Source organism: Haliotis rufescens, unplaced genomic scaffold, assembly GCF_023055435.1.
Source record: "Haliotis rufescens isolate VD_foot unplaced genomic scaffold, xgHalRufe1.0.p SCAF_3, whole genome shotgun sequence".
Taxonomy (NCBI): Eukaryota; Metazoa; Mollusca; class Gastropoda; order Lepetellida; family Haliotidae; genus Haliotis; species Haliotis rufescens.
In genome coordinates, this window is record NW_025964001.1 from 7753928 (window position 1) to 7769912 (window position 15985).

Consider the following 15985-nt stretch of genomic DNA (forward strand, 5'->3'; position numbering starts at 1 on the left):
TTTGTTTGTTTGTTGTTAAACGCCGCACTCAGCAATATTCCAGATCGCTTTTAGTTACAACGTTAGGTCGGATAATAGTGGAAGACGCATCACATACTCAGCGGTAAACCATCAGTTAGAAATCTCAGCGTCCTGACAGATCGCTTAACTGCACACATCGGTAGCATTCCCTGTAGAGAAAAAACACGACGCACAGTGTCGGAGAGGAGTCAGCTGTCACGAGAGAGCCTGCCGTACACGATACAGATCGATACAAATTTCATCAGTGATTTAGTAGTCGCTACATTGGGGAATGAGGGAATGTGTATACTTTTGAATGAAGAAAAGAACAATTCCAGATATTCAATCGACATATGGAATTTCTACTTCTTTATTTTTTCAATGCTAGGTGTTAATACCCTTATCAAGCGAGTGATCAACATCTCTTATCGAGTTGACGATTACTTGCTTGATGAAGGCAATCATTTACTCCGATAGGATACTTCTACGCAGAGATTGACAATCAAACAAAAGGTGGTGTGTGTGTGTGTGTGTGTGTGTGTGTGTGTGTGTGTGCTTGCGCGCGTGCGTGTTGACTTTGCAATAGATAAAAATAGTTTATTTTCAATCCCGTTTAAAAATTAATAGCTTCCAAGGGCATGGGAGATAACCCACGTGGAAACTGGACTTTTATAGTCAGTTAACTCCCTTGCCTCGGGAAGATGATAAATTGAGGCCTCGCAGACATCTGCGTTTTCAAAAGATGCAACTTTTCATCTCCAAAGGAAGCTATAGACTCGGGTTAGCGCTTATTGGTAGTCCTATAAAGTTTCATTCAGTTTGAACCCACTGTTTTCGTTTGCCAACTCATACCATAATATGTGTAACAATATCTGCTATCCCCATAACTACACATATACATTTACGTCTTTTTCACAAGGGGCACTAATTTCAACGTCACAACCTATAGACCCGATGTGGGCAACATATTATCCTCATCCGATGGTAGATGACAAGATGGAGGAAACACAAATACGTTCATTCACCCGAAACACATCTTTCAAAACGTGTTGTTTCACATAGGCAAAGTGACTTAGTCTCTGTTTACCAAGCAGGGAGTGGGAACCTGATCCAGCGTCAGTAGGCAGCTTGGGGCATATACTTCCCAGGGAGTTGAGAATGATAACTGGAATGCATACGGATCCACTGGTCGGGGAGCAAATAAACCGCATTTGAGCCGATAGTATAGTATCTGGATAAGTGTTGTGTATATATGTATGTGTATATATATACAATATAATATAATATTATAGAGCACAATCCCTAGCAGGGCTAAAACGAGCCATCAGATGACATAGCCTCCCTGTCCCCCGTTTGATCCTGAGGACACTATATTGAGTTAACAGGAAAATATCAAAGAACATTGGGACATTATTTGATGGAATAGAAAATATTTGATGAAAGCATTTAATAGCGCGAGTCATTGGTCATAGAGTGAGTGAGTTGGGTTTAACGCCGCTTTTAACAGTATTCCAGTTATATCGCGGCGTGTCAGCTTAATGTGGGAGTAAAGCCCGAAGTGATGCAGGTCTCAGATGTTTACCACTTCGGTGAAACCCACGAGCACGGGTATGGTGCTGACAAACCTAGAAACATAATCGGGGCGAACCGCGATTCGAACCCACATTGGTCATAGAAAGAATAATGAAAGTATAAAAATATTTGGTAACAATATTTATAAACCATTTCATAAAGGTCATTTCGTCATTTAAGAATTGACCTTCACTTTGTTTGAGTTCATTGGAGTATGAACCTTCATAGAGTGAGGGCCAAACTGTATGAACGTCAGAGCTTGCGACGACGTTCATACAATGTTTGGCCCTCACTCTATGGAGGTTCATACTCCAATGAACTCACACAAAGTGAAAGTCAATTCTTATAACTTTTTATCACAATTTCTTACCTCAAAGGATGTAGTCCAAGATCTAAACACAATTTTATTTAGTAAGTGTGACTTCATGTTTACACTGACATCCAAACAACAACCAGCTATTTCGCAGAATAAAATAGTTCCCCAAAAATGAGAGGTGACATGAGCGTATGGATGCAGAACTTGCTCTTCAGAAACATCTTACGCAACACATGTGTTCATATAATATCCCCATTAGATGAGAAAGGTCTGTAATGAACTACCTCAGTAAGTCAGCCACAATGACAGCGCGTCGTAATACATTTACATCAAGTACAAGACGTCAAAATGTCCGACACGATAAACGTGACGGGAGGATTTCCGAAGTTGTTAATGAACCTGTAGCGGTTACATGTGTTAGTCATCATTGATCAACTGACCGATTATTGAAAGGTGATTAAATATTCGTCAAACAGACACCAAGGTAAATTCGTAGATTGCTGGAGACGGTCACTGTCAGCCTAGACACAGATCGAGTCGATACTGACGATAGTTTGGATGTGCATTTTTTCGTTTGTTCATTAGGATGGGCCGTAGCGAGGAAATTCGTGAACAATCATGCAGTCAAGCTCTCTTACGTTTCTTATGTATACTGAAATGCTGAGACCAAGATTAAAGGTTCTAAATGATCAGAAATAATGTTTATGAATGTTTTCGTGCTAGGGAATTCAAAGGGGTTTCTCAAGGAATGTGGAAGTAGTCCGTCAGTGTTTACGTCATTTCAAGAACACGGTCTCGTGAAAAACGTATGAACGTCAAATTGTGTCGTTTATACACTTACGAACGTCAATTTCGCGGTCATGTGACCGACCTCTCGTCCAATGGAAAAGCCGTATATCGTGTAAACGTCAAATTAAAAAATCATGTTCAAAAACGCAATGGTCAATAAATGCAGTATTTCCAATTGTTGTGTAATAACAACCAATGTTTCGCAAACATCTCCATATTGCGGATTCATACAGTTTGCACATCGGTTTTTCGATTCAGACCTCAATGAACCGAAAGAAATACACAGTGAGCCCTTAAATCACCACATCTGCGCACATAGACAAAGTTGTATCAATGTTTCAACAAAGTAGAAAAGATCAAATTAATAAAATATTGATATAGCTGCAGTTCACACATGGTCGATTGTAGCGCTGAAGTGTGTTCATTGGGGGCAGTTGAACAGTATGTTAGTCCCGACGTGTTTCCATGGAAATGCCAAAAAAGGGGAACACAGTCAAACGAATGGGAGTGTAATCTGATTAGTAGAAAAACGCTGTTAAATGGGATTGGGAGGTGGTTATCTTATAAACAGTCAACAAACTGCAAAAGGCGCCAGTTCACCACTTTGGTGATGTGTGTATGTGTGTATGTGTGTATGTGTGCACATTGTCATGAAGGAATAGGAAACAGTGTTTAGGTTTTAGGTTCTGCTATTTGAAGTGAGTGAGTGAGTGAGTGAGTGAGTGAGTGAGTGAGTGAGTGAGTGAGTGAGTTTGTAACAGTATTCCAGTTATATAACGGCGTGTCAGCTTGGTGTGGGGGAAAAGCTCCAAATGATGCTTCTATTTAATGAAACCCACAGTCAAAGTCCCATTTTTTCCATTGAAATACCTAAACATAACAAACGATAAACATTCCTAAACAGCAAAAAGGCAGCAGTGAATGGCACTTGGGAGTTTATCTATTTTATACATGTTTAGGTCTAGTGTCAAGGTTACAGTCCACGTGTAAGTGTCATGTTATACACACATAAATGAAATCAGTGATACGTAAACCGAAAGGTTCGTGGCGTCATAGATATTGATTTGTGTAATATGAAGTTAAAACAGGTGTATGAAGAATATAATCTCTTGGAACACAAAACACCATGTTACAAGCTGATAAATGCATCTGTTTTCGAGAAATCAACTGGAGAATTAGACATGGGTGAGAGAAAAGCGAATATGGAGAAAACTGAGAAACAAACTGTGTTTAAATACTAACTGGTACATGCAAAAATGTGGATGTCACCATAGGATGTGTTTGTTTGTTTGTTTGTTGTTTAACGCCGCACTCAGCAATATCCCAGCTGTATGACGGCGGTCTGTAAATAATCGAGTCTTGACCAGATAATCAAGTGAATCTGATTAAATTCATGAGCATCGATCCACGCAATTGGGATACGATGACATACATCAAGTCAGCGAGCCTGAGCACCTTATCCCGTTAGTCGCGTCTTGGGACAGGCATAGTCGCCTTTTACGGCAAGCATTGGTTGCTGAAGACCAATTCTTTCCTGGATCTTCCCGAATCTCAGGGAGACAGTAAGACTGACTAACATCATCTCCTGCAAAGCACAGTCGCCTATTACGGCAAGCACGGGTTGTGAAGACCTATTCTAACCCAAATCAATTCTAGTCACCAAAGGAAGTGCGCAAATATATGATGACTGTCCTTGGTAATGAACTGTTAAGAAGTAGATCAGAAGTAGCACAGAAGATGACCCTAGGTCTGGTAGTCCTGACGCCACGTCTGGAACTTAAGTGGAGGCTGTCCACCTCATGATAATGGCTGACCGGAGTGTTACAATTCGGCATATCGCTGACACGAGTGGGTCAGTACAGTACACCTTGACTGACACACTCCACCTAAGCAGACGTTTACACCAGATCAGAAGCTCATTCGACTGTACATATGCAGGGACCTTTTGACTGGTGAATCAGAGGAGTTCTGTTTCATTGTAACCCATGATGAGACCTTGGTCATCACTTTAAACAGAGGCAAAACGTCAGTGGAAACACCAAACATTTACAAGCGCATCGCAACAGTTGGCAAAGTCATGGCTTCCGTTTTCAGGGACTGACTACTGCCCTCTTTACATTACACTGAAAAGCGAAATATATATAGTAATGGGTTGTTGGTTGGTTTGTTGTTTAACGACGCACTCGGCAATATTCCAGCTATATGACGGCCGTCTGTAAATAATCGAGTGATTGTTATCGATCCAAAAAATTGGGATCGATGACATGCATCAGCCAAGTCAGCGAGCCTGACCACCCGATGCCGTTTGTCGCCTCTTACGACAAGCATAGTCGCCTTTTACGGCAAGCATGGGTTGCTAAAGACCTGTTCTACCCCGGATATTCACGGGCTAAACATAGGGACAAGTTCCACAGCGTCAAAGATCTAAAGCGACGTTTCCATTTATTACTACTGAGCACCGACTGAAACTGATCACGACGCACGTCTTATGTCAAATTCGATAAGATCTACATGTATTTCTTTCACATGAAAGTCGCTGCAATAACCTGTGCGGAAAAAGGCAAGCCAGAATTCTAACGGATGCACCGTGGGCTTGTATCCAAGATTCGCCCAGATGATATATCTTCGTTTGCCAGCATCCGTTGCGATCCGAAGCCATGAACACTATTATGTAGAGAGGCTTAGTGAAGATATATCAATATACGAATCTGGCTCAACCACAGACTGGCAGACATGTAAATAGGTTTGGGGATAATTGTGCACTCTTAAGTCCTCTTCGCTGTATTCTAATGTACTATTTCAAGACCTGAACCCCTATCCTTCATTTGTACCCCAGCATGGTCAATGGTATTACAATGAAGGAAAAAAACTTTGAAAAGATTCATGTACATGAACTCCAAAACAGATATCTAAGACAGATTTTACTGCCGCTTCCATCAGTAAACAGATTCGACATTAATTTCGTACTTTGATCGGTGACTTAAGTTTTCCCTTCATTTCAAAGGAATTTGTGCCAGGAATCTGGTGAGTACACATAATGGTTTACTGATCATGAGAATGGGTAAGAGTTTTAAGTTCCACATGGCCGGTTCCATGGCCCATCATGCACGTGTTGGGAGGAAAGAGCTCAAGGAATGGTCCAAACAATTTGTGTTTACCAACAACATATTTGTCAGAACCTGGACACAGGACAAATATTCGTTACTAAAAACTGAGGACAGCATTTTCTGGAACAGATTACATGAAAAAAATCCCATCCCCTTAAATATCTTAAAATCTAACCTATTGTTTGTGGTGAATTTGGGACATCCTAACGCGTGCAACCAACATGTGTGAACACAATGTGCTGTCGCGGCGGCCACTGAATGGACCAATTAGAAGTTATACATAGGTACTGTTACCCCTTTGAAAAAAATGGCACAGTCCAAATAGCAATTTAGATCAGGCCATTTGCGTGTTGCATGATTCACACGGATGTGACATCACGTGCAGGGTAGGGGGGATTAGGGCCAGAATTTGAGTCTGTTGGGAATCTCGTGGATTTACATCTGTTGGGATGGATTTATGAACACAGGACTTCATCATTCCAGCAAAGGTAGGCTTAAAGTAAACTTTATTATCAGTAACCCATTGCCGGTTGTATTTTGAACCCTTTAATGCTTGATTTACGGACAGCATTGAGATGTGGTCGGCTTTACAAATATATTAAATTTCGTCTTTCAGGTCTTGATATAAAGTACAATGAGCAGGTGGGACCATCACAACAGACTGTCAAAGGACATTTTATGAACGCTTCTTTCATCAAGAGCCTCACACAAAAAATACTCCCATTTTTATATTTCGTGTTTTAAGATTTTGATTTTCCCCAAACCACAATCATGATAGTCGAATTAAGATCAAAAGAAGATTGCAAAATATGTTTGTGAGTGTGGCCTCTTAAAATAAAGTGTGTAATTTTGAATAATAACATATATGTAATATAAGTAGGACTAAAGTAGGTATTTGAAACCATTTTTATAGAAATAAATATGTCAACAAAAATAGTTCACTCAGTTTGTTTTATTGAAATGTTAGAAGGAAATTACAGATGTATCTGAGCAGAAAATCTTGCTGATATGACTCATATTCAGGGACCTTCAATCGCCCCCTTGGGCAGCTTGAGGCTCCTTCAAAACCAAAGTAGCCTGAGAGTATATCACTTATATAAACATATGTAAGACAACAACTTAATAACCACAATTATGTTCTTCCTATATTTGATACATTGTCTTCACTTACAATTAATTATTTCAATTTTCAGTATTTTAAAATGTGAAAAGAAAAATGTGTTGTAGGCACCAAACTTTCTGATCTCATCAGAATAAAGCGTTGTTGATGTTTGTCCAGGTGTTACTTCAGAGAGTTTAAGCTTAGTTACACCAGCTGGGATGGGAGTGAATTTGTCCACTGTGGATCTCGATGGTAATCTGTCAGGAACCTTACCTGCCAGACTAAGTACACTTTTATTAACAGGTCCCAAACTCACACTAGCAACTTTTTCAGATTTCAAATCAAATACACATTTGTGGGTCTCATCACTGAAACGTTGCCTATTTGTATCAAATAGGTTAATTTTGCTGTCATCCCGTAGCAAAGTTTCAATATATTCTGATGATTCCTTCCAATCGGAACATTCCTTCTGTAGTCTTTCATAATCTCCGTGAGGACCAGGTCCATGTCCATTGTGTTCATTTCCCTCTGTAACATCTGTAGTAGATTTTGATTTTGTTTCCAAGTGCGATATTGTCAATTTGAATTGTGAATTCAAAATACTCAGTTCATTAGCTTATTTCTCCAAGTCATGAATAGTTTTTCCATGTTTAGTTTTTTCTTCCTTCAAATAATCAACCTTACTATCACGTCTTTCAAGTTTTCTTTTCAATTGTTTCTTTCCTACTCTCAGGTCTGTAATCTTAGAGCTGTTCAGTAGGGTCTTCTTTCACAGACAGGGTCACGGGTGGCCCAGTCATCTAAGGCGCCATGAGTTGCATCGCTTGGGCACACCAGAAACCTATGATTGTGGGTTCGAATCCCGGTTCGCCCTGATTATGTTTCTAGGTTTGTCAGCAACATACCCATTCTCGTGGGTTTCACCGAAGTGGTAAACGTCTGAGACCTGCATCACTTCATGCTTTCCTCCCACATTAAGCTGACATGGTGCGATATAACTGTAATACTGTTAAAAACGGTGTAAAACCCAACTCACTCACTCAGTCTTTCACAGAAGTAGATGAAATACACTGAACAGTTACTGAAAAATATTTTCTCGAGATAGTCTTCTTTTGTAGAACCTGTCAAAGTTTTGAACTGCGAATAATCTGTCATATTTACACATTACACCTTAGGATTCACTTCCCTAATGTCAGTGTGAGTTAATCTAGCAATGACCTCAGTGAATTGATTTCTTTCTAAATGTGGGTTGTATTCAATCTCTGTAGCTAAACAAAGATCTGAGGACATCCCATTACGGGTCACGTCAGAACAACCTTTCATCTGACCAATCAAAGCGTCGCTTACCAGATCATGAAAGTGACAGTCGGAATGTGTTTTCTTATCATGCAACCTCGAAAATGTTAACACGTTGTGTCCCGAACGACAGTTACGGGCTGTACGACTGATTCAGTTAAAATTATCGTCTATCGCTCGCTTCCGTGGGATAAACATTTGAACGGAGGAGGCGTTGCACAGTACGTTGGATTCACTGCCATACAATCTCAATCAATTAGACATTCCAGAATATTCGTTTGTTCAGTTTTCCAAATTTTAATTGAGAACTGTGTCAACATATTTTTCAAGCATAGTCTGATGTGGAAGTCACCAGGTGGAAGCGAGTGATGTAAAGCTCGAAAAAACTTCTTTCTAATTGGCTGATGTCGACTTCTTGTTGGTCATTTCAGTGGTCTGTCAAAGTTTGCGAAAAAAGTAGAATCATTATTCAGGTAGTAACATATAAAATATATCATGCCAGGGAACTGTGTAAAAAATAATTTGGGCCAACATTTGACCATAGAAAAAAGCAAAAAAACTTTCAGTGGACTAGTAGGTATCTGGAAAACAATGATCTTCTTTTCATCTCCTTGTCCTTTCTTCCTCCCCCCACCAAACTGATATTTTGAGAATAAATCTTTATTGAAAGAATTTCTATAACAACACGATAATAACTACAAGTGCTCTTCACACCATTGAGCTAGCTTCTGAAGTCTTTTTGCAGGAGATGGTCTGTGAAGATCCGGGGTAGAATAGGTCTTCAGCAACCCATGCTTGTCGTAAGAGGTGACTAACAGGATTGGGTGGTCAGACTCGCTGACTTAGTTGATGTATGTCATCGTATCCCAATTGCATGGATCGATGCTCATCTGGATTATCTGGTCCAGACTCGATTATCTACAGACCGCTGTCATTTAGCTGGAATATTGCTGAGCGTGGCGTTAAACAACAAACAAAAAAACACAGCCTGAACCATATTATTTACCCTTCCGTCCTAATCTAAATGAAACAAGTCAAATTTTCCACTGGTTCAGTCTTCCTTCTCACTGGGGTTCTTTTTCAATTTAAATTTTTTTTAATCTTTTGTCTAGAAATGATGTTTTCTTGGAATTTTCTGAATAATTTAACATTTTCAATAACAATGTTCAGTTTGTTAATACAATGTTTTGTTAATCTATGTTTCATTTAATTTTAATTTAATAAACTGCTAAACTTTTGTTTTATTTTTTTGCTGAGCACTTGCAGTGGCTAATTGTCCTCGACTGTTGAACTGTTGACTGCAACAGGGAGACAACTCTGTCATCCATGAGTACAGTAAGAGTCGCTTCTACAAGTCTGTGTATACACAGGGCATTGTACACAAAATGGTATAGCAATGTGTTAGCTGCACTGTTCTCACGGCATGGTATCGCTCAGTAACTTGAACTTAGATGGCCTAGTGCAACTGAACAGCGATTTGATTGGCTGTTTGGGCTCAATTCCTTATAATCTGGTTTGTTATTAATCGATCCTGGACTTGTGTTGTTGACCCAAAGGGCTTCCTTTTCCGGGCTCATCATTAACATTTTCTGCAGATACCTGTTCCAAAGTCTGCAAATCACAGACTGAGACACATTGAACGTATTGAGTTCTACCAGGAGTAGCAGGCCCTTAGGCGTTCATCACGTTGTTGACGACACATGCCCTATCTGATCACAAATACTGCATTAAAGCAGCAAAAGAGATCTTACTCGGATAATGAAACAGTGATAATGGTTCAGAGTGATCTGACAACCTTTCACTGATGGGTCAGTATCAAGAATGACCCCTATGCACATACACAGGGAAATTGCATGGTACATATGAATGTTTTGGGTCAGGTAGAGTGTTAGAACGTTTTTGGAACAAAACCGGCAGTCTTTTTGTGAAGCTGATCTTTTTCTGACGAGAGGTCATAACATATGTGTTTCATTATTCCCTACTTTTTCGGGGGCGGTCGGGTAGCCTAGTGGTTAAAGCGTTCGCTCGTCACGCTGAAGACCCGGGTTCGATTCCCGACATGGGTACAATGTGTGAAGCCCATTTCTGGTGTCCCCCGCCGTGATATTGCTGGAATATTGCTAAATGCGGCGTAAAACCATACTCACTCACTCACCCTACTTTTTCGAGTGGTGTACATACAGTGGAACTCCACCCCTTATCAAGACCCTAAAGATATCCGTACTCGAGAAGAGACATAATAACCACACACTCAAGATGCATATGGATGAATTTGATTGAATTTATAGAATTAATTATTATGAGTTCAAACAGACATTTTGAAAAATGTGTGATTCGTTCAATGCCCTTAGCATAATCCATTCAACAGGATGACAGGGTTGCTGACTTTCGGTGTCCCTCCTTTCAACGTTAAGGATAATCCAGATAAAAGAATTAGTTAAATCAGTGCTGTGAATGAAGAATGCTTGTCAATAAAGTAAAATGACTGGGATATTATCAAAACAACAGCTAGCTGCTTTTTTACATTATCGTATTAAACAACACAGTGAATTGTCAGTATTATCAGTTGTATGTGAACAGATTTTGGTGTGGTGGTACATTGCGCACATGTATATGTATCTCGTGTGCACATTTTAATTGGTATATTCTGCCTTTATATTACTAAAACAATATAATTTTCTCTTGAAGTGGGCATGTTGGCTTCTTTTCTGGTGTAATGGAGGGTGTAAATAGATCTGCCATTTAGCGATTCCATACCATGGTTCTACAAACTGTTGACTGTAACAGGGAGACAACTCTGCCACCCATGTCTTCAGTTGGATTCTCTTCACTACATGCCTGAGTGTATACACATCCGTAAGCATAGGGCATTGACAGGAAACTGGTACATTTATATAAACATGATGAAAAGGAACAAATACAGAAGCACTGAAGTTAATTTTGAATATATATGTCCGTGAAAATATGTCATACAATGTGCTGGACACAAAGCCGAATACAATGGACAGACAGGGGATATCCTAAGAGTGAGAGTGTCTTGCCGGTGTATCCCACTCAGTAACCAAATTGATCAATGTGCCGGAAATAAAACACCAAATTTTGTGATATTCCCATTTTACAAATTATGTACCGAGAAAGCTAAAAGAAAGTTATTTAATAAATTCTTTAAAACCAAAATTAAATGGCCTCAAATAATTGAACTATTTTGTACAATTATTGTACATTTTCCCCGCCACTCCAATACTTATTTCTGTGTGTGTCGTACACCTGCCCACACAATGTTATGCATCTTATTGTGACGTCACAATTTGTTAGATTGCACTATGACGTCATACTGTGTTAGACCACTGTGACGGCAAAACAGCGTAACAGTATAAATGTACTCACATTGAAAATCACATTCCTGGAACAGGTTGAGTAATTTATACAGCTCATCTTTGCTAATATATCTTTCCTTGATAACGTTGCTTTATTAAATCACACATGATTATGTTGTCACAGTCCCCTCTACCAGAAGGATATAAAGTTCAACCCTACTCCCACCTTTAAAAAATCCTGGATTTACCTCTGCTGTAGCGACATAAAGTTCACTTTATTATCCCTGCAATGCTATCATAAACAGATGTTATGATTTTAAGCATCAAATATTCAGTAAAAGGATTTTTATTTTTATCAAGAATAATTGGAAATAAAATAATTGATTTCTTGTCTTCTGGCAAGTGAAACGTCAAATTTACAAAAGTTTTATCTGTTTCAGCAATTCCTTAAATTCCATAAATTCCTGTAATCAGATGTTTTGGATTATGTTGAAAGGACATGTATTCTTTCAAATATCATAGGGGCGGTCAGGTAGCCTAGTGGTTAAAGTGTTCGCTCGTCACGCCGAAAACCCAGGTTCGATTCCCGACATGGGTACAATGTGTGAAGCCCATTTCTGGTGTCCCCCGCCGTGATATTGCTGGAATATTGCTAAAAGCGGCGTAAAACCATACTCACTCACTCAAATATCATAGTTACAGTATAGTTTCTAGCCAGCTATATACTTCCTTGTCAGCAAAATGAAATATAAAAGTTATAGTTCTTCAGAATTCAGGCATTGGAATAATATTTTCTGTACCTCTGATGATGGAAAAAACATTGTTACATAACAGCTGTGAGCGCCAGAACATTGACCTTTTATATTGACATGTGAAACACTAGCTTGTCTTTTCAATATGAATAGATTGTGAGTGATTATGTAACATTTTATTGGCTAACCAAGCAATATTTTTTGCATTTATGTTTCCATAAACCGAAAAAATCGGACTACTGTTTCCTTATTGATGGCTAATAGAATGGGCAGGGCTTGTGTTGCATTGTTTGCGCTGAACAAGGTCACTGATATTGTATTGTCTACTTTTTGTCAATGATTAAAAAAGCAGACTCTGATGAATTGACTTCAATATGCTTTTTGTGTTTATGCAGTTATAAAAGTAACAGCCAGTGTAACAGACTCAAACAGTCCCTTGGTCAGTTTTCCTCAGTGAAGTTTACACTAGGCCAATTCTTTCCCACCCCTAGCCGGACCTTTCCCCTGAATTGAGGTGAGAAGGTTCAGCTAAGGCCAAATCTTCCCCTTCTCCAGACTCCAACCTGGGCCAGTTCTGTCTCTTTCTGGACCATTTCTTCTTCACTGTTGTCCAACCTTCCCCAGATATCCAAACATATGAGGTGTTCTGCCAAGTAACTGAACAAGTGGGGACAGGGACCCCTTCAGTATAGAAACATGGGGTCATTTTCAAAACGTATGGGATTACACTCTGAGAGATCTCAATAAAACCCCTTAAAATCTGACACGCAGGTTATTGATACAGAATCCCCATCCACAGGTAACGCTAGCGATGCATAAAATGTTTCCCATGGGTTCTTTCTCAGATGTAAGGTTATGTATTGCTGCAACAACATCAGATGTCATACATTTAGTCTTGACAGGACCGCCTCCGTGGTCTAGTGGTAGAGCGTCCGCCCTCAGAGCAGAAGGTCTGAGGTTCGATTCCCGACCGCGTTATACCAAAAGACATTAAAAGATGGTACTTGTTGTTACCCTGTCTGGCGCTCAGCATTTAGGGGCTAAAACAAGGACTGGTCGGCTCGGAGTCAGTATACTGTGTCTGAGTGGGGTATTCATGTTAAACTGCGGCATGGTATCTCAGTGAGCTAGCACTATAAATCGGCATCATTCCGGACTAGTACAAGCAGCCACACAAACACACACATGTACATGCACGTCGCTATGTAAGTGCAATAATCTTGGACGCTACGTTAAACCCCATTTCACCTCACCACCTTGTCTCAACAGCTTGTGAGTGATCACCGTTAGCATGTCTCTTAAAGCTACTCGCGCCAACATAGTAATTTAGCTTTGTCATTGAATTAGATTTTGCATGATTTATGCAAAGCTGACATATCATAGTATTACTTTCTGAATTATGCTGTAACCACATGTAGTCGCGAAACCAGGTGCATTGAAAATTTCTACCTTTCTCAGTCTGTCATTGTCAGGTGCTCCATGTGAAACTTTGTGTTTTGCTAATGTTACCAGTGGTTGGCGATTCTGCGATACTGTGGTCAATGAAGCAGAAACATCATTGACATTATCAGAAGATGGTATAGGCTGTGTGGAGGACGATGAAAAGAACATTAAAATTGATCTATCTCTGAACATTTTTCCAACTATCTGCTCTCAAATTTTGCTGTTCGGCTATGGGATTATTAGTTACAGTATAGAACCAATGAAAATAATCCATATGACTACTATGTTTGCACAAATGTGTGAGCTTGATTCTGATTGGAGCATTTCAGCCAATGAAAGTTGCAGATAGCAAAATGAGACACGAAAAAGAGGAAGTTTAAATTAAAAAATTGAAACAGCTGTGTGAATGATGCATAATGTATTTTGAGACAATCAGTGGCCCCCATGATTATATAACGTAAACCTAGCTGCATGAATATTCATATACATTATAATATCACATACGTAGATGAAAGTATCTTCTACGTAGATTAAGTACCATCTACATAGATCATCGGTAGATAATAAAGTTATATGCTTCCATACAAACTTATATTGGAATGGGGAAACTTTTTTCAAGGCTAAGTCTCACCCCTTCAGGATCACCATATTTTATATATTTCTCATATTTTGGGAAACTTTATATTCTTTTTCAAATATTATAGATACTGTTCCACCATATTGAAAGGTTTCTATTTAAATAATTGTAGAATATGAGGTTGTTTCTGTTAGTTTTTTTGTAATCCTTTCTTGGTACTATGATATAATGGTTTAATTGAAAAAAAAATGGAAGTAAAATATAACTCAAGTTGAAGATCTTACAAAATGCACATCATTGCAGCATGTTTTGACGAAGGAATAATTGACCGCTAAATAGATCATGAAATAATAAGATTCTCAACAAATCAAATGCAAGTCAACACCAGATTTTATAACAAGTCTCCTTGTATCTTCCTGAATTACCAGATCGCTATTAAGTCAAAATAGATATATGGAAGACGAGACGGTTGTGATAAAAAGTGTTACCTTCAAACACGTCAATTGCCTTGAAATATGATTTAAGACAATAATACTGCAAGTATCTAAGTATTAAATGTGATGACTACAATGCAGTGCTCATGCTGTTGTTTTCATTGACTAAAGAACTCGGACATTTGTTGTATCAGCATGTATGTTATATAAAAGCAGTATGTTATATGCTACACGCATGCATGCACTTTAGTCACTTGAGTCAAATATGGTATCTGGCATCTCAATATGAAACATATAGGGTGAGATTCCCATCATATGTACTGTGTATATAATGTTATTACTTGCCCGTGAAGAGATGACCCGTTTAATAAACATACAGCTTTATTACACATTGTGTAATACCAAAACGCGTGCTTATGTACTCTCGAAACACGTTTCACGAACAAATATTGAAAGCTCTCAACATCCCTTGGCTTATTCAACGGCATTGTGTGTGGAGATGATAGATCACTGGGAGGAGCTTATGCACACTCGATGACCCCAGCAACCTTGTTGCTAGGCTGACGTCACATGGCATTGTTTCGCCGATGGATCTTGCAACAAAATTCAACAAATTACGTCATCGGGTATTGTGACGTGATTGTAAACTTTGAGGTGCAAGGCCCCGTTCCACAAGGCGATCGTACTCTAGCGCAACGACAGTCGTTACCCTTAGAAGTTAAATTATGTGAGTTGTGACAGCCTTAGCACTACGATAATTTTGTGGGACGAACGCCTGAATTCTAAAGGTGGACCATTGTATGATATTAAATTCATACGTTTCAACTTTTGACGTGTTTGAAGTATTATTCTGTTAAACTCAATTGGATTATGCCATGGATCGTGTAGGTGTCAGCCTATTTACACTCAACAGTATAATTATAAAAACATTATAAATGACAAGTAATAAACAAAATACTAAACTCGCTCTCGTGTAAAACCAATTTTATGAAACTCGTGAATAGTTGTGGTATCTGATGAGCGAAAGCGAGTCAGATACCAGAATTATTCACTCGTTTCATAAAATTGGTATTACACGGGAGCTCGTTTAGTATTCTATACCGTATTCGATGTAATAAGCGCCCCGCTCTAATAAGCGCCCACGGCGATATTTGCTGATATATTGGCTAGTGAACAAATCCAATTAGCACCCCTTCCGATTGATCAATGTACACAAGACTTATTTATTCGCGTATAATACGCACTTGTGTGTTATATGCACCCTTTATGGGCAAATAAAT

The 15985-nt window shown here is 39.1% G+C and overlaps 1 protein-coding gene across 1 annotated transcript in view; it reads left to right on the forward strand.

The window, feature by feature from the left end:
- Positions 1-6188: 6188 nt before the first annotated feature.
- LOC124140988 (leukocyte tyrosine kinase receptor-like) overlaps positions 6189-15985 on the forward strand; it is a 228648-nt gene continuing 218851 nt past the window's right edge. The window contains exon 1 of the mRNA XM_048403314.1: positions 6189-6272. Coding sequence (XP_048259271.1) covers positions 6242-6272 — 31 coding nt within the window. The 5' untranslated portion in view covers positions 6189-6241. The remainder of the gene's footprint in view (positions 6273-15985) is intronic.